Source organism: Typopeltis vanoorti, chromosome 24 (genome assembly GCF_054136105.1).
Source record: "Typopeltis vanoorti isolate ZY-2024b chromosome 24, IOZ_Tvanoo_1.0, whole genome shotgun sequence".
Taxonomy (NCBI): Eukaryota; Metazoa; Arthropoda; class Arachnida; order Uropygi; family Thelyphonidae; genus Typopeltis; species Typopeltis vanoorti.
The window spans coordinates 56,375,551-56,398,559 of record NC_143572.1 but is presented as its reverse complement, the minus strand read 5'-3'; the positions used below and the strand labels follow the sequence as shown (position 1 = coordinate 56,398,559).

Here is a 23,009-nt window from a genome sequence, read left to right as displayed (position 1 = left end):
TGAGAAAGAAAGTTTATTATCCTTTTCATTGACTTCTAATAGAATGTCTAGAAAAGGCAGTTTTCTGAGTTCTTCTTGTTCTAAAGTAAATTTTATATTATTATACAATTTATTTAGGTAATCTTTGAAAGCAATGAGTTCATCTGTTGTTCCTGGCCATATGATGAATATATCATCGACATAGCATAGCCATATTTTTGGTTTTTGATGATAATTTTTTAAAGCATTATTTTCAAAGTTTTCTATAAATAGGTTAGCTAAAGCTGGAGAGAGGGAAGAGCCCATAGCCAGTTCTTCTTTTTGTTCCCAAAATTTGTCTTGAAACATGAAAAAAGTATTATTTATACAATGTTTATAAAGATCTATGATGTCCGGAGGAAAAAGGTCTTCTAGGAGATTCTGAGTTTCGTTTCTTGGAACATTTGTAAATAGGCTGATAACATCCAAACTTGTTAATATGTCTGAAGTTCCAATATAAATATCTTTTTACTTTTTCAATAAAATGTGTACTGTTCTTGATGAAAGAAGATGTTTTTTCTGTACCATGTGAACTTCTAAACCACAGAAACCTCCACTTACAATTAAACACTTACGGTGAGTGCTTTTGGTATAAAGTTACGCAACTAGAGAAATTACTTATTAAACATCTTAATTTCATCAACCGTCTTATATTCTTAATCCGTTGCAGAGATAACTAAATCGTTCCTAAGTTCATCCAAATCAAACGTGCATTCCATACAAATAAAGCCAACAGAATTTACAGAAGAATGGAACTAGCTATTCTGAGAGAAAGGATTGCAGCTACCAGATCAGAATTAGCACATATTAGCTGAGATACATTTTCTCTACATGAGTTAACCACATCTCTTCCGTCCGACTTGTGAAACAACATAGATATCATCACATATAACAAGGCTACGGCAATCTCTGATTGCCGTAGCCTTGTTATATGTGGAATAATGTTATATATGGAAGAAGCATACTTTAATCAGAAAATTCAACTTACTTCTTCACGAAAAAAAAAAACAAAGAAAACTCCTAGATTATGTCGAAGTAGTTATCAATCTTTCTTCAAGAGTCCTATCAAGAGAAGAAAATAATCTACTCCTAAAAGGTTTTAACTTTGCCTTAATGCCACATTTCATCTCAAAAATTGACATAATGGCTCAAATAGAAAAAGGAATAAGAAATTTACCTGGTAATACATCAGATCTTATCTGCATACAAACCACAGCACTACTATTGCAAAGCAACTTACCTCAAAGGAATCTCCCTTACACGGAATACACTTCCCTCAAAGAATTAAAATCAGACAAAAATATCGTTATAATCAAAGCAAATAAAGGGAATACAACAGTAGTTTTGAACTCTGAAGATTATAATAATAAAATGAAAACTCTTCTTGAAGATTCTAATACCTATAAATCTTTGGACAGAGATCCCACTTGGCACGCTCACAATAAAACCAATGATCTAATCAAAAAGATACCTAATTGGACTGAAGAACTCAAAGAACTCTACATTCAAAACACCCATTACTTTCAATAATTTATGGTGTACCAAAAATTCATAAGATAGGTATTCCCTTAAAACCCATAGTAGATGGTAGAGACTCTCCGACCTCTAATTTAGCAAAACATCTTACACAAATGATTTTACCTCATACAGGAAAAACGTTTTCTTTCATCAAGAACAGTACACATTTTATTGAAAAAGTAAAAGATATTTATATTGGACCTTCAGACATATTAGCAAGTGTGGATGTTATCAGCCTATTTACAAATGTTCCAAGAAACGAAACTCAGAATCTCCTAGAAGACCTTTTTCCTCCGGACATCATAGATCTTTATAAACATTGTATAAATAATACTTTTTTCATGTTTCAAGACAAATTTTGGGAACAAAAAGAAGAACTGGCTATGGGCTCTTCCCTCTCTCCAGCTTTAGCTAACCTATTTATAGAAAACTTTGAAAATAATGCTTTAAAAAATTATCATCAAAAACCAAAAATATGGCTATGCTATGTCGATGATATATTCATCATATGGCCAGGAACAACAGATGAACTCATTGCTTTCAAAGATTACCTAAATAAATTGCATAATAATATAAAATTTACTTTAGAACAAGAAGAACTTAGAAAACTGCCTTTTCTAGACATTCTATTAGAAGTCAATGAAAAGGATAATAAACTTTCTTTCTCAATATATAGAAAACCCACTAACACAGGAAGATTTCTTAATGTGGCCCCACACCACCACCCTTCACAAAAAATAGGTATAATAAAAACCCTAAGGGATAGAGTGTATAACATTTCCAGCACAGAAAAACAGAGAAACGAAGAATTAGAATATCTATCACAGATCTTTCAAAAGAATGGTTATGAAACCAAGACTATCAAAAAAATCCTCCACACACCTCCTACAAGCATCTCTCAGAAACAAGATTTCAAAAACGCTATCACGCGTCCATATATCAAAAATGTTACAGACAAGATGACTAAATTGCTTAACAAATATAACATCAAAGTAGCCTTTCTGCCGCTGGAAAAAATTTCGAGATTTCTACATCTCCCGAAACCTTCTCATCATCATTTAAAAAAACCAGGTGTTTACAACATTTATTGTTCTTGCGGCATCTGCTACGTAGGACAGACAGGAAGATCTGGGGAAATTCGCATGAACAAACACCAAAAGGATGTAAAAAACAGAAGAGAACAAAATTCAGGTATAGCTTTCCATACCACTTCCACCGGCCACAATGTACTATGGCAGAATACAAACATGTCGTACATAGAAAAAAACTGTTACATAAGGAAATTTAAAGAAGCAAACATGCTTAAAATACCAACACAATGCAATAAAAATCAAGGATTAATTCTCCACCAAGTTTGGTCAGCTTTAATAAAAAAATATACCTCAGTCAGAACTTGGACATTATAAACGTGAACAACAGAACGTGGCATCATCCAGCATTGTTTAAACCCAGCACTGCTTTGAATCTGCATTCTGATTTTTAATTTTATGAATAGTCATACGGCTACAACTGTATAGTATAAGCTGTTAATCTCTTTTTTTGTTGTTTTAACTTTCAGTTACCTTTTACCCCTGAGGATGTAAGTCAAACGACTTACGAAACTTGTCGGGTCTTTTATTAATTTATTGTGTTTTATATAGATTATTAGAAAAGTGTGATCCAATTACCGGAATATACCATGTGAAGGTATATAATCATATTTCTTCATTTCTGGTTTTAAAAGTTCATAATTGTTAGCATCTTTTTCACTGCTGCTGTCCATAGTACACAATCTTTAAACTTATTCTCAGGATTTGGTTTACAGTAGCCATTCAATGCAAACAATAAGTAGAATTGTACTTCTAAGGAATGGTGACTTCCTTTCACATCTAGAAACATTGCTCTTAATGTGACTAGCTGTACTGATTAGATTAAGTTAAGAATATTAATGCATCTTTTCAAAAAAACATTCCGTTCTTGTTTATTATTATGATGGAGGAGGTGAGAGAAGACACTCCTTGGACTATGTTGTATGCAGATGACATCGTGCTGTGTGCAGAATCAAGAGAAGAAGTGGCTGCTAAACTGGAAAGTTGGAGGAAAGTACTGGAAGAGAGAGGTATGAGACTGAACAGAAGTAAGACAGAGTATATGTGTTGCAAAGTGGATGGCAGCCAGGAGACAGATCTGGAGCTGGTAGAAAATGTCTTCATGAAGGTCAGTGACTTTAGATACTTAAGTTCAACATTGAAAGAGGATGGTGAGGCTGAGAAGGAAGTGGGATGCAGGATGGAGGAACTGGAGAGAAAGAGATGGCTGGAGTGCTATGCAATAAGAGGGTGCCGATCAATCTAAAAGCAAATCTACAGGACAGTAGTGAAACCAGCTATGACGTATGCAATGGAAACTGTGGCCCTGAGGAAATATAACATCAGCAGGATGGAGGTAGCAGAGATGAGAATGCTTAGTTGGATGCGTGGTGTGACAAGAAAGGATCGTTTGAGAAATGACTATGTAAGGGGAATGGTGAAAGTTACAAACTTAGGAGCAAAGATACAGGAGGCAAGGTTGAGATGGTTTGGTCATATGATGAGAAGGGAGGAAGAATATGTGGGAAGAAAGATCATGCAGATGGATGCATAGGGGAGGAGGAGGAAGCACAGGCGGCCAAAGAAGAGATGGAGGGAGATAGTGGAGGAGGACGTGAGGATAAAGAACTTGGATGTGGCTACAACCCAAGATAGGAGGTTGTGGAGGAGACTCACTACAAACAGCGACCCCTACTTAAGTGGGAAAAGCTGCAGAAGAAGAAGAAGAAGAATGTGTTTTAGTAAATGCAATTCACATTAGTGAATTTTGAAACACTTGTTCATTTAAATCTAAAAATAACATTATTGCTGTGAGGCTTTGATCTGTTTAAGCAGTTCATTATACAGCTTTGAATCAAAAAATTAGAATAATCATAGAAAATGTGTTGAATGATTTGCAATTCTAATTTATTTCATAGAAAATAATTATTACCAAATATGAATTAGCATCATCTAAATCTACATACTTTGTAGAATATATAGCCATGTAAACACATAAAAATGTAATATAAATTATAAGAATTTTGTGACACTATAAAAATTAGAATAATTTTGAATGTGTTTCAAAATATTAGAATATTCCAAATTTTCCAATTGGTTTTGAGGAAAGATAGAAATGGCATATATTTCAGTAGCTGCAGGACTGACTCATGTGTTGAGGAATTGTTTGCACATGGATTTCAGTTAATTGCTAAACATGAGTTGAACAAGTGACATATTGGAAGCTAAGAAGTTTCCTAAGCATCTCTACACCAAGAAAGTTAAATTCAAGTGTTTTTATCTAAGGAATTGAAATGTTCTCAAACAGGCGCAAGTAGAGTATTGAGACAGTATTCTAATGACCAAAGTTTTCAAATGAGAGGAGATTAAAGAATATCATAAAGAAAAACCACTTTCATAGTGCAAGACATTTTCACAGGAGATGGAAAGAACTAAGTGCAAATGTATCTAAATCTACAACATTGAGACGACTTCACAAATTGGGTTTTAAATCACATGTGCCTAAGACGAAACCACTTATGACTTCCAAGCAAAAAGGCACCCAGAGTGTGATGGTGTAAGCAAAGACTGTTGTGGGGGACTGGAAAAAAGTACTTTATGGAAATAAAAGTATGTTTTGTGTGTGTGTCCTATGGTTATGTTTGGCATCTTAAGCAAAAAAAAGCATTTGATAAAGAATACATGAAACATTCGGTGAAATTTGCAACCTCCGTCATGGTATGGGCTTGTATGACCGCAGAGAGTCCAGGTAGGCTGCATATTGTGTGCGAAAGAGTCAATTCCAAAGTATACCAATAAATTCTTGAGCACTTCATGTTATCGACATTGGAAGATTTATGTGATGGTGATTTCCTCTTTCAGCACGATTCAGCTTCTTCTCACATTTCCAAGACCACTATTAGATTGCTCAAAGAAAAGCATATCAGTATAATTCCTTGACCTGCAAACTCGCCAGATTTAAACCCCATTGAGAATTTGTGGGAAATTATGAAGAAACATTTCAAGAAGTTGCCCCAAGAGACAAAAATGAACTGTTTCTATTCTGCTGACCATATTGGCATGTTTTGATTAAAAAAAATAAAATAAAATAAATAAATAAAATAAAATAAAAAAAAGAGCCTGGGAACCACTAGTAAATAATATGCCCAAACATTTACAAATGGTCATAAAAGCTAAGGGAGATTCAACAAAGTACTAATTATCATGTTGTTTCCCTTTGACCTTAATTTTTGTGCATCATTTTCACATTATTGTAATATTTTGAACCACATTAAATATTATTCTAATTTTGTGAATTTTTCAAATAATATTTTTCTTAAACTTTATATTACATTTTTACGTGTTTATATGGTTATATGATTTACAAAGTACATGAATTTAGATTAAGCTAATTCATATTTGTTAATAATTATTTTCTATGCAATAAGTTATAATTGCAAATCATTCAACACATTTTCTTTGATTATTCTAATTTTTTGATTTGGAGGTGTAATGCTTCATTTTGTTATAAAATTGTTTGCTCAGAATCATACTAATAATAAATTGGAATGTTTATGTAATAAAATCCATTTTTTTTTTTCAGATCAAAGAAATTAAATCAGAATCTACATATCAGAGTTTTTCATTATCCAAGAAACTACATACACACACAATTAATTTTTTTAATTAATTTTTAAATAGTATTTAAAGTTATGGTTTTTATATTTCAAGAAACCCAGAACAGAATGGCGGTTTACACTCTCGAGCTGCTTCTCAGTCCTTAATGAGTCTTCTTACTAGACTGCAAAATTCACTTCAAAATGCTGCTCTTACTACTGCTTTTGCCCAAGAGCAGATCCAGCAGGTAATATGTTAATGATTGACTTCACTAGTGTTATTTTTCTTTTTAAAAGTACTGATATACATGAAACAAAAGTTACATATCCAAACTGAATATGATTTATTTTTTTTGTTTTTCTTAACTAAAAGTTTTGTTTACAGCAGCTAAACTTGTTATCGGTATAACAGGAAAGTGTTGTATTTGAAAGTATTTTAGAAAAATTTTTTCTAACAAAATTCATATATTAAAAAAATGAATATATAGAGAAGAGTATGGCCCTGTAATTAAATTATTAGAAGCGCATACTAAGACATATGGGACAAAACAATATTAAAGGAAAGACTAATGGAAACTGGAAGCAAAATTGATTAAAATTTAAAGATTTGCTTGAACAAATAAGTTGAGGAATAATATCTCTAAAAGTAGAATATTTTTAAAAATTCAGGAAATTTCAGTTTCATTTATGCATATTTTGTTAATGTTATTTAATAAATGACATTATATTACTGTCAGAGAGACATCTTTTAAACTGTATAAATCAGGGGTCTTCAACTCATGGCCTGTGGGCCACCTGTGGCCATGGAGCTCTTAGGCATGGCCTGCTGGCCATTTTGAAAAAATTAACTACTTAACATTAAAATGCAATTAAATAAAAAATAATTTCATGAAGCCCGTGGGCCACTAAGCTATACTGCTGTATTTAGAATTGTAAGATGCTTTCCAGATTCACAAAGAACGCAGTGCATTTGATACTTTACATAAAATCCTATAAAAAATAAATATTAAATAGACATGCTTCTTCAGTCATCTACCAGCGCCAAGCAGTAGTACTAGTACTAATGTCGCAGGTAGATGGCTGAAGCAATAGTTTGTTTGAGTGTGCTGTCTAGTGCCTTCCAGATACATCTAGAAGGTTCTTGATACTTCATTATTTTCATTTAAATACAAGAGGATCTCATCCACAATCAGTCAGTCAGTCATGAACAGTGTGATATTCGTGTATAAGTGCATGCAGGTTCGTCATGTCAGAAATTGTGGTTTTATATTGCCAGAATTATTTCATTAGTGTGAGACATTCAGTGGATAATAACCATTACACGGCCATTTTGGATAAATTTTCTGGTTTCATCTTCCATCACTAAGGCATATATCAGTAAAAGCTTAAATCAAGTGATTCTTGTGAGGTTTTTAATGAAAAGTGGACCAATTTGTACTTTTTTGTGCCAGTCTGTTTATTTGTCGTGAGTTAGTGTCAGTATCAAAAGAATAGAATATAAAACGACACTATGAGACAAAGCATGCATCCAATTTCTATCACCTTCAAGGGCAGCTTTGTATGAGCAAAGCGAACCATCTCCAAATTGATTTAAAATACCAGTAGGGTACGTTTAAAAGGCAGAGGGAAGAGAGCAAAGCGTGTGTCAAAGTAAGTTATGTAATAGTTGAAAAAATTGCTAAAATATCAAAAACCTTCTTGGACGGCGAGTTTGTGAAAGAGTGTCTCATCACTGCTGGGGATATTCTGTGCCCAATAATAAGGAAGTGGTTAAAAAACTGAGTTTGTCTGGGGTAACTGTAGCATGATGTGTCGAAGAACTTGCCAATGACATTGAAGGAACTTTAAAAAAAACGGTCGTCCGAATTTACGTCATATTCACTTGCTTTAGATGAGAGCACAGATGTGAAGGATACAGCACAACCGGCGTTGATCAACAATTCAGTGCGACAGAAGAACTGCTAGCACTCGTACCTATGAAGGGAATGACGAAAGGCACTGATATTCTTGAAGCCGCCAAGAAAACGCTCCAGCGTTTCAACCTCAGCTTAACCAACCTCGAGGATATGGTAACTGATGGTCCCCCTGCTATGATGGGAAAGAACCAAGGATTTGTTGCGCTGCTACGGAAAGAACCGGAACTAGAAGGAAAAGATTTCATCCATTACCACTGTTTAATCCACCAGGAGAATTTGTGCACGAAAACGATTGGATTTTAGAATGTCATGAAAGTTATTGTGATTGTCATCAACATTATTAGGGCAAGAGGATTGAATCATTGTCAATTCCAAGAGTGCGAAGCGGATCACGCCGATGTGGGTTATTATAGTAATGTGCGTTGGTTGAGCAGAGGGAAGGTTCTTAAAAGTGTCTTTGATTTTAAGGAGCGAAATACAGCAGTTCATGCAAGCCAAGGTGAATCCGATTGTGGAATTTAGCAATCCGAAGTGGATGACAGACTTTGCCGACATCTCGTTGCATATGAATGACCTAAATACGCAGCTACAATCCAAAGATCAACTGGTGCACACTCTGTTTGATCACATAAAAGGTTTTGTGGCCAAGCTCAAACTTTGGGAGGCACAACTCGCAAAAAAAGACTTAACTCATTTTCAGTTTCTCACTGAGTCCAACTGTTCGTCTCTTGATGAATATGCTACATTAGCCGTGTTGCGAAGTGAGTTCAAAGAGAGATTTAGTGATTTTCGTAATCCAACAGTCTTCTTCAGATTTATTTTCAATGCCATTCAATGTCCATGCTGCCAAAATGCCAGGCTCAGTACAAATGGAGCTGCTTGAACTACAAAATAACTCTTCTTTGAGAGAAAAATTATTCAATCTGCCCTTGCTTACATTTTACAAAGACTACATTTCTGAGGATGCATTCCCTAATCTTTGCCGACATGCTTTGAAGATGTGCACTTTGTTAGGAAGCACATACTTATGTGACCAGCTCTTCTCCAAAAATGAAGCATGTGAAGTCCAAGACAAGAACTCAGATTACGGACCAACATCTTGAGAATACTCTGCGCATAGTGACTTCCGACATTGATGCCAACAATCAACAAGCTGGTCAAGGAAAAACATTGCCAAGTTGCCCATTGACATTGTAAAAAATGAATCTTTCTTCATTAAATTATCTTTTTTCAAGTATTGATTGTATTTACTTATCATGAACCCAACTCCTACCTACACGCTTAAAGCTGAGTTTGTTTATTTTTATAGGATTTTATGTAAAGTATCAAATATGCAGCGTTCCATGTGAATCTGGAAAGTATCTTACAATTCTAAATAAATACCGCAGTATAGCTTAGTGGCCACGGGCTTCATTGAAATTTTTAATGCGGCCCACACTGTTTGAAAGGTTGAAGACCCCTGCTATAAATGATGGAAAACAAGAAAAAACTTAAATACAAAATACCTGAACATTCCTGTTTCCTTAAACCTACCGTAATAACATGTTGATTTAGAAATCCTTCAATGCAAATTCTTTGATCATCAGAAACAGATTTGAAATTTCAAATAATAGATTTTTGTATAACTATTTTTAAGTGTTAAAATATATGGATAGTATTAAATTGTGTAATTTAAATAACTTGCTATTCTTTAATATTTTAACTTCTGTTTTTTTTTATATGGAAATTTTTTCTTCAGCATTATGTGTTTGTATTCTAAGGATAATACTTTATAAACTGCTCAAAAAAGTCAATAATCTTAAAAAAAAAAAAAAGCAGAAGATAAAAATTTTTGCTATATGTTTTCTACAGTATATTAAGTTTTAAAGATATAACAATTAAAAAAACAATTTCAACAGTACAATTCAACTGTATTTATTATCATTATGGAATGAATTACATGTTCGTTTTTAGTAAATATGTAATTTTTATGTTAACTAAAAATTGTGCTTATCAAAAATGTCAGCTTTTTTATCAGCTTCCTTATCTGAAAATGCAATGGATATTTTCTGTTTTCCAGTTTTTCATAGTTTAAAAATCGGGAATAAAATAACATTTTAAATTTACAAATATACACTCCTATTTCCTACTTTGCTTTTTAAAATACAATGCTCCCTGTTTATTGCATTAACTGCCTACTCAGCATACCAGATTTGCCATTTCTGCTCTTCTCATATTTATTAAAAATTGTTCTTGCTAACATGCTGCAGCAGTACATGGATACATGGAAAGAAATTATGATGGCAGTACATTAGTACCACCCAAGTAATAATGTACTTGGGTAGTAATAATGAGTGTGAGTTGCATTAAAAAATAAGCCCTTTCAATGTCTAAAATTCAGATTATTTATATTTCATAGTTCACCTGTTTGTTGTAGGGTCAAAGCTGTACAACTGAGAGGAGACCTCCCCATTGCCTTTAAAGGAATGCAGAGAAACCAATCAGGGCTTCTGACCTAACAACCAATCCTCACCTTCTCGTGGTGCACCCTATTAGGTATCTACCTGGATGCTGAACATACGAGGATGGGTTGGCAATTTGGGATTTAGCCAACCAAATTATATTCTTATTGGCTTAAACCACACATAAAATGATGGTACAACATGACAAAATTTCATGGTGGCTGGGACGTCAACCAGTTAAACAAGGCCTATTGTTTTTGCCAGGGAACTAGGTCAAACAGCAAAAAGTCAGCTACTAGAACAAATCCTGAAACACATTCCAGCTCAACATCACCAGAGTTCAAGATCGGTACTATCAACATAAGAAGCTTGAATAGCAAAGAAATGGAGCTGGCTGAGGAATTGCATAAGTACCAGATTGATATAATAGGGGTAACTGAAACAAAAAAGACAAAAACTGGTGAGATCTTTCTAAGCAATAAGTACAAAATACTATATTCAGGCAATAACAATCAGGGAAAAGAACGAGTAGCTATAATATTCAACACTAAATATGAGGCTAATCTTCTTGAATGGCAGGCAATATCAAGTAGAGTGATGTGAGCAAATATCAGAATGGAGAACTGGACAGTGAGACTTATTTGTGCCTATGGTCCCACAGAAGGTTCTATTAAGGTAGAAGTGGAGGAATTTTTTGAGCCTTTAGAGAAAGCAAGTGACACAATGAAAAAGGCAAAGTTGGTCCTTGTAGGGAATCTACATAGTAGTGTAGGAAATGATTGTCAAATATTCAAAAATATTTTGGGAAAATTTGGAGAAAAGAGCAAAACCAATAATAATTTCAAATACCTGTTAGATTTTTGCTCAGGACATGGACTGGTTATTACTTATTTTCATAAAAATATGCACAGATTCACATGTAGAGAAGAGGCAAGAAATAAGAAAAGTCTCATTGACTATGTTATTGTTGATAGGAATGATTTTTCACCGGTGCAGGACACTAGAGTGTACAGAAGATTTGAAATTGGAAGTGATCACCATTTAGTCTTAAGAGGGATAAAATTGAATTTCATATTAAAATGAAGAACGTATAAGAAAGTTTTAAAGCGAATAAAATTTGAGCAGCTCTCAGATGTGAACTGTTGACTAAAATACACAAGCATTATTCAAGAAACAATGAAAGCGTTTGAGAACAGGAACCAAACCTTGGAGATTCACTGGCAAACCCTGAAGAAAACAATGATTCAGCCAGAGTGGCATGTGGTGAGGTAGTCTGCAAGGATATGGACTGGTTATTAACAGAAAAATCAGAACTCTGTGGTGGACACAGGAAGTTAAAGAGGCAGTGAAGGAAAAGAAGAAAACATATCGAAAGTTCCTGGCAAATAAGTCAGCTTGTGCTCTTAGATAATACGGAGCCAAATGTAAGAAAGCTAAACACTGTAAAACTAGCTAAACAAAAGTCATAGGAAGACTTCAACAAGAACATAGAAAATAAATATCAAGAAGGTGACAAAATATTCTGGAGGCTGCTGAAAAAGCTCAGAAATGGAGACAAGAGTGCTGTAAAGGAATTAGAGATATTTCAAATATCTCTAATTCCTTTACAGCATTTCAAAATTGCTAAATGAGACAAGCAACGACAGCACAGTGTTAAAAAAATACTGAACAGGCGTGCCATCAGGAATACATATCCATACTGGAAGTTGAAATGTTGAAAGTATACTTGCATAAGTGTTACGGTGGCTGCACTGAATAGTTCAGAAAGTCTGGACAGAGGGACAAATTCCAGATGATTGGAGTTGAGCTCTCATAGTACCCATATACAAAAAGGAAAATAAAACTGAATGTGAGAATTACAGAGGTATTTCCCTACTAAGTGTTCCTGGTAAGATATATGCAAGTGTACTTGAGAAACGGTTGAGAAGGATTGTGGAAGAGTAGCTTGGTGAAGAACAAGCTGGATTCAGGCCAAATAGAGGCTGTCAGGATCACAGGATGATTTTCACTTTACAACAGATAGTTCAGAAATCATGGGAATATAACAAAAAGATCGATCTGTATTTAAGTTTTGTAGACCTGCAAAAGATATATGGCAAGGTGCCAAGAGAAAAGCTATTCAAAATGCTATAGTTATGTGGTGCTAATGGGGCATTATATCAAGCAATAGTCTTTATTTGAGTTGTAACAGTGTTTACAGTTTAAGGAAGTACAGGAAGATGGTTTAATATTAAATCTGGTGTCAGACAAGGATGTGCATTATCTCCTCTATTATTCATTATCTATGTGGATCACATTATGAAGGAAAGTGATAGTAAACTTGATATCAAAATTGGAGATGTTAATCTCAGCTCTTTATTTTATGCAGATGATGTTATATTTCTAAATAAATCCAGTACAAGTCTGCAAAATTCCCTGATTAAATTGAATAAATGTTGTAATAAATTTGGTATGAAAATCAGCAATAACAAGACAAAAACAATGAAAATAGGCAGAACCATTAAAAATATTGACTGCATCATGAATGGAGAACCTATAGAACAAGTAAAACATTAAGCTACTTAGGCATGATGTTTAGTGAAGATGGTAAATTAAATATGGAAATGAACAACAAAATCGACAAAGCTGGTATGGTAGGAAGTCAACTGAATAAATTTATATGGAATAAGAGAGAAATTAGTAGAACACTAAATTAGCTGTATACAAGACAGTGTTCAAACCAATTTTAACTTATGTATTTATGAGCTGGGTTAGAAATGAAGCACTTTTTTATATTGTGCCCATACACAAGAGGTTGGTTTTTCAACCTATAGTACATTAGTATCTTGTATGGGTAGAACCTGTCCAAAGACTAGAGACCACGGATATGAGAGTCTTGAGAAAGATTACAGGCATCAATGGCAATATCATATTAAAAAAACGAGGATATTTTGAAAGAACTTGACATTGTTAGCATCCAGGGATGTGTTATTAGAGCTAATCTCAGGTGGTATGGTCACTTAAACAGAATGAGAGAGGAAAGTTAGTAAAACAAGTGTTCTCTGCCAGGTTGGCAAGAAAAAGACCCAGAAGAAGATCAAGATATAGGTGGATTAATACAGTAAAATTGCCTTAGAAGACAGAAGCATAAGATCTGATAGTGTTAGAGTTTTGGCAGATAACAGATTGATTTGGAGGAAAATTGTTGATGGGAAGTTAGTAACGATGTAAGTTCTTCATGTAGTGCTATCATAATATCCTGTACACCTCTTGAGGGTACATATCAGCAATTTGATGACGATGATCTTTTCCTTCTTCACAAAGTTTGCCTTTTCTTTTTATATATATATATATATATATATATATTGCTTAAGTTTTCGAGTATGTTTTCTTAAGGAAATCTTTCCTGCAATACCAAATCACCATTCATCATCACTTTCCTAATATGTACCCTCAAGGGGTGTCAGATTACTATGATAGCATTACTTGATTAAATTTGCATTATTATTAATCTACTATCATCAATTTTTCTCTAAATTAGTCTTGTACTTATTCATTGTACAAGACTAATTAATCTTGTACTTGTACTTGAGTTTACAGGACGAAAAACCCGAGTTTCCTCCCGGAAACTCGGGTTTTTCGTCCTGTAAACTCAAGAAAATCGACCGTAGAACCCACATTATTTCAGACATTAAATATATTGTGTTAGGGACCACGAGCACATTGAGCCGTCTCTCTTCACTGCGTACCACTTAAGTAGTGATAGCCTTGGGGCATCTATCTCTGATTGGGTACCAGTGGAGATTGAACTGCCCACTCAGTCTCCAAAAAGTGAGATAGGGCTAAATGGCCTCGCCTACTCCCGTATATGGGAATAAAAAGGCATTAGCTGATTTTTTTTTTTTTTTTTTTTTTTAAATGAAGGCGAATGCTATATTTGGTTGGTATATTTGAATCACTCGAAGGCGTAAATATAGTAGTAAATTTGGAAGTAATTAGTAAATAAGCCTCCTTCAATTACAATCATAAAATTCACTAAAGCTCTGGTAGAAAATGGGACATTCAGTAGATCATCAGCACTGTTTTCCATTGTAAATATGGGTTAAAAAGTTATAAATTATTTATAGAAAATTATGTATTAAAAACTTGTCTATATCAGTGTCTTAAAGACGTTCACACTTCACGCACACAAAACAGATGAAACTCAGAAACAAAAACAACAACTCATGACAGATGACAATGTTCGATTGGATTGGTTGACACAATAACCAATCACAGCCACTGATTTCTGGGTGTTATTGTCTCAGTGCACACCCTGCCTCGCCTTCTGAGCTTTTTAAAACCACTGTGAAAGGCTAAGAATTTAACCTGCTGTGCCATCTGTGTGTCTGTTCAAATTGTTCAAAGGTGTCCGTATTTGTGACTGCACACCTGGGCTATTAATGCGAATGTGATGCATTCTTTATGTGTTGAAAAGTGTCCTCTTCATGAAGCATTAGTGTATTGCATTTAATTTTAGAATCACTTGAAGCCAGAAAACAATTAGGGGAGTCTTTAACTAGAATAAATGCAAATATATAATATCGGTGATATTGCTATTCCATAGGTGTGCACCACACACACACACACAGCACACCCTGAATATATGCCCCTGATATATATATACAGGAATACTTCGATTATCGCGATTCTCGATTTATTGCGGTTTATAATTTGATACCAAAATTCCAATTATTGCACTCCAAATTCGAATTATCGCGGCCGCAAGATGTAGCCCACTACATCGAGTCGCCACTCTCCAGGTATCGCTCTCTTGTAGCACTTCATTTTTATCCGACGCCGCCTTCTCACCACTTACCAGTAAATATCCGCCCTTGCCTGAAGTACATGTGGATATTTATTTCTCTTGTTATTTACCCTTACAATGAATGTTAAAAGAAACAAGGATGATTTCAAGTCTACAGCTATCAAGAAGAAACGTAGAGTGATCAGCTTGGAAGATAAGTTGCATAAGATAAATAAGTATGAAGCAGGCATAACCAAAGCCCAAATTGCAAGAAAGTATGGTCTAAATGAATCAGCTGTTCGCCATATTTTAGACCACACTGCAAACTCTAGGGCTTTGATCTAGGACTAAAAGAAATTGAAAAAGGTGATGTTCAGGACCTGCTTCAGTCACATGATAAGGAGCTGGATGATGAAGACCTAATTAACCTTGAGAGAGAACGTGCTTACAATGCTCAAATCGATGATAATGATGAACAAATTGACTTGGCACTGAAGGAATTTACCCTCAGAGAAATGGATGAAATGTTTAGAAATGAAAATTTTAAAGAAAAAATCTTGAAAGGCGATCCTAATCTCGAGCGATCACTGAAAGTTCGTCAGGAAATTGAAAATTCCATCCGTTGCTACCGAGTTTTATACGAAGAAAAAAGAAAGAAAAAATTCCACCAGACAACTCTACACCAATTTTTATCCAAGAAAGAATAATTGTATGTATTGTATGTACTTCTTATATATAAATAAAGATTAAAGAATAATCTTGTTTTTCTTAATGAACCTTCATTTTTTACTTAACATATTTAACACATTTCTTTTTTACTTGATATATAAAATTTAATTAATAGATTTGAAAAATCCTTGGCATTGATCACCCATTTTACACGCATTATTTATCCTGATTATCGCAGATTTGATTATTGCGGTATTTTTCGTGGCAACAATAACTGCGATAATCGAGGTATTCCTGTATATGAACATTTGGGTATGTCTCTCTGTGTGTCTGTGCATGCACATGTGTGTATATATATTATTTTATTTTATAGTATTCATTTAGAATCTTCTTCTTCAGCTTATCCCACTTGAGTAGGGTCGCTGTTTTTAATGAGTCTCCTCCTCTTCCTCCACCAACTCCCTCAATCTCTTCTTTGGTCACCTGCACTTCCTCATCACATGACCAAACCATCTCAACCTTGCCTCCTGTATCTTCACTCCTAAGTTCGTGCCTTTTGCCATTCCCCTGACATAGTCATTTCTCAGGATGATCCTTTCTGGTCACACCACACCCACCCACCCACCCACCCACCTAAGCATTCTCATCTCTGCTACCTCCATCCTGCTGATGTTATTTTTCCTCAGGGAAAAATAACATCAACAGGATGGAGCCACAGTTTCCATAGCATACGTTACAGCTGATCTCACCACTGTCCTGTAGATTTTTCCTTTTAGATTGACCCAGCATCCTTTTACCACTTAAAACTCCAGCCATCTATTTCCAGTTCCTCCATCCCTCCATTCATTTAGAATCTAAAAGGTTAATATGCAGTCATCCCTTGACTTACGTCCAGGTTCGGTTCCATCTGACAGGACGTAAGTCGATACATTAAATCAACAGAGTTATAGGGGTGTGTTACTGCCACTATTCCAATGTGCTTTGCTTATTTCTCTTCTTCTTTTCATCATAAATTTGTTTATAGCAAGCAAACACATCATGTACTTTCGTTTCTACTAATACGTGGCATTCAACATTGGGGTCCATGTCTTCAGCAATTTTGAGAACATCGCTAACTGCAAAGAACATTTCTGCAAGACCCTTCACTGTAAATTATTTAACTCTCTCTTCCTGTTTCTCTTTTCCCTCTTCCTTTTCGTTGGTCATCTCTTCAGGGGAACTTTCTATGAGTTGAATTATGTCATCATCATTCACTTCAAGATTCAAATTGTTTGCTGGGCCCACTATTACAAACTTCCAAAATCATGCACAAACCTTTTTAATGTCTTTTTCCATATGCCACTCATACATTGAGAGGTCACTTCGTCCCAAGCCACAGCCATAGTCATAATTTTAATAGTATGATAAATAGTGAATGTTTTCCAGAGCATGAGAATCTGGTCATTTCCTTCAGTGGCAGAAATGGCTTGTGAAAAAGTTGTCTATAGATAATAAGCCTTAAACACTGCAAGAACTCCCTGAACCATCGGTTTGATCAATGAAGTCGTGTTTGGAGGGAGAAACATGACCTTGAACTTGGTGACCTTGTTATCCCTGCGTCGTTTGTGCCATTTTAAATATCGTTGCACTTCCATTATTTTACTTCCCTCATTCTTTTAACCTCCCTACTTTAACTACAAGACTTACAAAATCTTTTGGCTCTAATATCTGTATCACTTCTTACATGTTCATTCTATAAGGAAAGCAAATTCTATATCTCTGGCCGATTCGTAAATTTACTCACGTACATACCCTGACTGTTAAAGGTTATTCCTTACTATAAGAAATGAATCCTCTAATTTCTATCTGGGGCCGTCTCCTCTTCAGATATTCAAAAATTTATTTTTTAATGCTGCACCAGCCAATATCTTAGAATAGAGGGGACTCTTTTTCAGGGAGACTTTTCCAGACCTTTGGTGCACATAGGCGAATAAATTTATTGCTTATACTCATAAATCAAATGCTCCACTATGGCTAAGTAAATTCAGGTTTGCAGTCATAGCCTCTATAACAACATGTTATACCTTTCTTTCAATCCCCCCCCCCGCCCCCCACTATGGTTTGAATTAATGAGTGGTAGTTTTGGTTCATATCACAGGCAAAACTCAGGTATAAAAGAAAAAAACATATTTGTTGGAATCTAAAGACATAATATACACTTTCAATTTAGTTCAATGACATGCTTAATCGAACTTAATCAAACTGATTAATACTCTAACGTACGAACAATGAATCCTTCTCTAGAGTTAGAGATTTAACACACATAATATACACATTATACTCTTCTAATCAATATTCTACCTACTGTGTTAATCTTGCATATTAAACTAGTCACAATCATCTATAATCATTCCTAACAATTTGCCTTATGGACATTAACATTACTAAATAATCACTTAAAGTCCTTAAGTACTGCCCACACTCGATTAATACACTGCAATGATTCTTCCCTTTTACCGACAGGGTAATTATACAACAAAATCTGTACTTTACCATTTCTTGGGGCAGGGTCTCCAGGTCCGTCTGAACTGTCCTTCTTTGTCTGAATTCACTTTCAATACTTCCATAAGCATACGTCCACGTGGTGGGTCACTATGGTCGACAGATTAAGCTATGCTCTGCGTCTGGCATTTTTTTCTCGTCTATTCTCAATCTGTTTCGGACCATCGTCATTTCTACTGCTGGTTCTGGTATACGTCTGCGATATTATTCCGTCGGAACTTTCAGCGAAGACAGCATATGCTGACATCTCGCGCTTTAGTACCGGCCGAAAGTTCAGACATCGAAGGAAAAGGCGCACCTTCTGATATCGAACTGTCTCCACGAAGCACCATCAGGAACCACTGTCCATGAGAGAAGTCCTATCATCATCCAGGAAAGCAGGTGAAAAAAAAGGGCCGAGAAAGGGGTGAAAACTCTTTTTATTCTCCATTCACTTCCCTCCCCTCCCTTTTGCACCCTCTTTCAAGCTGCGATAGCATCCTCTTACTTTTTTTTTTCTGCGATCTTTTCCTGCCCGCTACTTTCATCGACCATGGCAACTTCGGCACATCGCAAGATCATAGCAGCGTCTTCTGGGAACCGAATGTGCGTCACTTTCCGAGATTAAAAATGCCTCAGGCTCGCCCGTGACCTTTGGACTATTGTTTACATCTGATTTACCCATTCATTGTATACATTATGCATTTCATATAATACTAATTTATAACCGAAGTTCTTTACATGGTATTACAATTCTACTAAAAGGAGGTAATTCTATTTCCATTTACAGTTAGTACTTTAATTCTTCTGCTCCAGTACAAGTTTTTTTTTTCTCAGCTGAATTTTCTGACTTGTTAAATCCTGAATGAATCGTTTTTTTAATAAAGTGCTTCATTCGGGATGTAACAACCTGGAGCATTATCTAGAATTAATAAAAGTTTAAATTCTACATTTTATTTCACTTGCATAACAGTTGATTAAGGCATCCTCAAACAATTTTTGAGTCATCCAGGACTTTTTATCGCTCCGATAATAAACTGGGAGTATGCTTCCTAATGTTTTTGAAGATTAGTGGATTCTCACTGTGCCATATCATAAATGGTTTCAGTTTATATCCAGCAACATTATCCGTAACAGAATCGTAATATGGGCATTAAGAGCTTTGAAACTAGGTATAGATTTTAGCTTTTTTGTGGATGAATGTCCGCTCGGGCATTTTTTTTTCGAAACAAGGACCTCTCATCCATATTAAATATTTGCTGTGACAAATAATTTTCCTCCATGATAATTTTATCCAATTTTTCCAGAAACTCCGTGGCAGCCTTCTTAGCACATGCAGATTCCCATACATTTTCACATTATGCAGTGCAAAACGCTGCTTGAATCTCGTGAACCAACTGGAATAAGCGTTGAATTCTTAGTCATAATCGGGTTCTGTGTTCTCCTTCAGCATGTTGAAGAGACTTAGTGCCTTAGCGGTTATAGTGACAGTGCTAATGGGTATGCGCTTTTGGTTCAGGTCCTCTATATACAGCCGAAAATGTTATCTATTCCCTTATGGGATCACGGATGTATCCTCGAAAGGACGTAACTTGAACAGACGTAAGTCGAGGGATGACTGTATACAGAATAATAGAAATTGTTATTTACTAATTGTAATTCTGAAAAAAATTTATTTAGAAGTATAAGAGAATAGTTTAAGAGAGAAAAGAGAATACAGGATTTTGCAGTAAATATTTATTTATTTTTATTTTTATTTTTTTGTAGTTTGAGCTTCATTCTTTGGGATTTCAATTAATGTTTGAAGTCAGTAATTACCATAAATATAAATCTGAAATCTTCCAATTAATCAATCAATCAATCAATGAATAATAATAAACCTTGACTTACAACTACTCATACTTATGATAGCCATCTGATTAGCATGTTCACCAAATACCACCTTACTCCTGCAACCCATGGACCATAGTGTTATTGTTGCCTTCAAGATATTTATTTAGAAATAATTTTGCTTGTGCTATTGCTACTGCTGAGGGTAAGAAAACATTCAGAGACTTTAATATCTTGCATTGAACAAAGAATGTAGATACAACATGAAGAAACCTAACAGCAGAATATATGAATATTGTTTTGAAGAAACTGTTGAAAACATGTTTATACATTCACAGGAGGTTGAAAATGAAATAAAACAGTTAGTAGAAGCTGTGTAAGAAAAGCTGTTGGACAAAGACCTTATAGAGCTTGAAGTATAGTAAGTTACAAAAGTACAAAAAGAGAATAAAGGAGAAGCAGCAAAGTTCCCTAGGATAAAGTTTACAATGGAAAAAAATTTGTAAAGGCATTTGCCTATTTTAATAAGGCTGTTCAGTTGTTTGGGGAAATTGACCCTAACACGGGGAGATTTAGCAAAGTATGCAAAAAAATTATGCAAGCTGCAGTTGCTTGCTACAGAGAAATTTATGCAGAAAAGAAACTGTGTAGACTAAGTTGGATGTAATGTGCATATTTTTAAATAAGCCCACTCCTGTTGTCACCACATCACTTCAATATATAAACCTTCCACAAGTTATGCATATTGTGAACTATCATTAGAACACTTTGTTGCAATTCCTGAATTTGAAGAATTTGTTGATGACCTAGCCCTCTGATGAATCTTCCAATTAATAAAGCAACAATTAATTCAAAATCACACAGGTTATGTTGAATTTTCAGTTTATTGGAAGCCAACCTTTACTCACAGATACATTCTGTCATCCTTAGACCATCATTCTTCAAGATTATCATCCTTCTACCAGCCTACAATCTAATGTGAAAAAAATCTTAAAAAGAACTTCTGAACAAATAGCAAGGATTCCTCACAAATTCAATCTACGCACTTGCTTTAAATCAGCTTCATACCATACAAAGGATACATTACCATCTTTTTTCTTACCAGGTGTGTATCAGGTACTTTACTCATATCATCTGCTATTTTAGGTAGACTGGCTGTTCTGCCTTGATTAGAATCACAGAATATCAAGATTATATTACATTTTTTGAATTTGGCAAGTCTGGCCTGGCTTCTCATGCAATTGACACTAGGCTCAGAGGAGTTCTCTGGAACCAGACGAAACTTCATTCCAGTAAGTTCAGCTTTGATTGTTTTCCTTGAAACATGTGAAAGACTACAAAATTGTCTGAACCTCAACTGCTCATACTGCATGCCAATCTTTAAGTTTGTGGAAGTTTGGAAGTGATCAGTATTAATTGTTCATAATTTTTTAATTAATAATTATTTTTTCTAACTTTTTTTCTACATAACTTTTACAATTGTTCCTTTGAACTCTACTAGTGTAATCATATACTTCAACTGTGACTGAAACACGAGCTAGTATATGCATGCTTTATTACTCATTATCGTGTTCATGTTTTGAATGTAGTAAGTAGTCTGTCTCCCCTAGTGAGTCCACATAATCTTAAATGAAATATATTGGAGTTATTGAATAAAATTCTATATATTTTTTGTTATCTGTATAAGCCATGAAATTTTTTTAAATATGTCTAGTACACATTTCATTAAAACTATTTATTTAAAGCAGCAACCTTGAAGAATTGCTTTTGCTTCACATGTTTCCATTGGATTATTTTACTAGCAAGTGCAGAGAAGCACCATGCACCAATGTTTCATTATTACAGTACTGCATTATATAGTATACAGTAATTTTATGTTTGTGATTTGTAAATTATGTTATTTCACTATAAGCAAAGAGTAAAATTAGTTGAAAATATAACAAAAATAAACCTACACATTTTAACATTCAGGCTTATTAACTGTTAACATCCTTGTGATTCATATAGCGATTTCTGACTTAAGATGGAATCATCAGAATGCAATACTGTTTTAAGTCAAGGACTGATTATATATAAATATAGCTAACTTACTCTACATGACTGACTCTTCATGTTAGGTTGGATGGAGGAAAATGGAGATAACAGTGTGATATGCTTATATATCTAGAATTAAGCCATTTGATTCTACATTCAGTAATAGTTTAATGAAAATTCACAGTCTGCCATTTTTAAGGGTAGGTCTTGTTTTAGTAATCTGTTTGTATTTTATGATAGGTGGTGAATTTGTTGAATGAGGGAGATTCATATACAGTGATATTGCTGGACTTTGCAAAGGCATTTGATGATTACCACATGATAAGTTTGTGTGTAAGCTGCAGAAAATGGAATGGATAATAGATTGATTAGATGTAATGGCTCTTGTGAACAGTACCAGCAAATTGTATACAATGAAGCAGTATCTATTTTTAAAAAGAAGTGGTGTGCTGTAGGGTTCTTGGGCCCTTGCTGTTTAAGGGCCTAAGAATTATTTGTTAGTGATATTTCATGTGAATTGACTGGGGATTTTTGGTTGTTTAGTAATGTTAATTCCTTTCAGGAAGATTTGAATAGACTTTAACATGGATAAATGAGTGAGACTGTAGTTTTAATAAAGTGCTGCTTTGGAGCAT

General features: G+C 34.6%; 1 protein-coding gene across 2 annotated transcripts in view; it reads left to right on the top strand.

Annotated features, from left to right (window-relative positions):
- LOC150093236 (activating molecule in BECN1-regulated autophagy protein 1-like) overlaps window positions 1-23,009 on the top strand; it is a 327,434-nt gene that overhangs the window by 166,460 nt on the left and 137,965 nt on the right. For both annotated transcript variants that reach the window (XM_090413653.1, XM_090413652.1), the window contains exon 9: window positions 6,315-6,447. In XM_090413653.1, coding sequence (XP_090269779.1) covers window positions 6,315-6,447 — 133 coding nt within the window. The remainder of the gene's footprint in view (window positions 1-6,314; window positions 6,448-23,009) is intronic.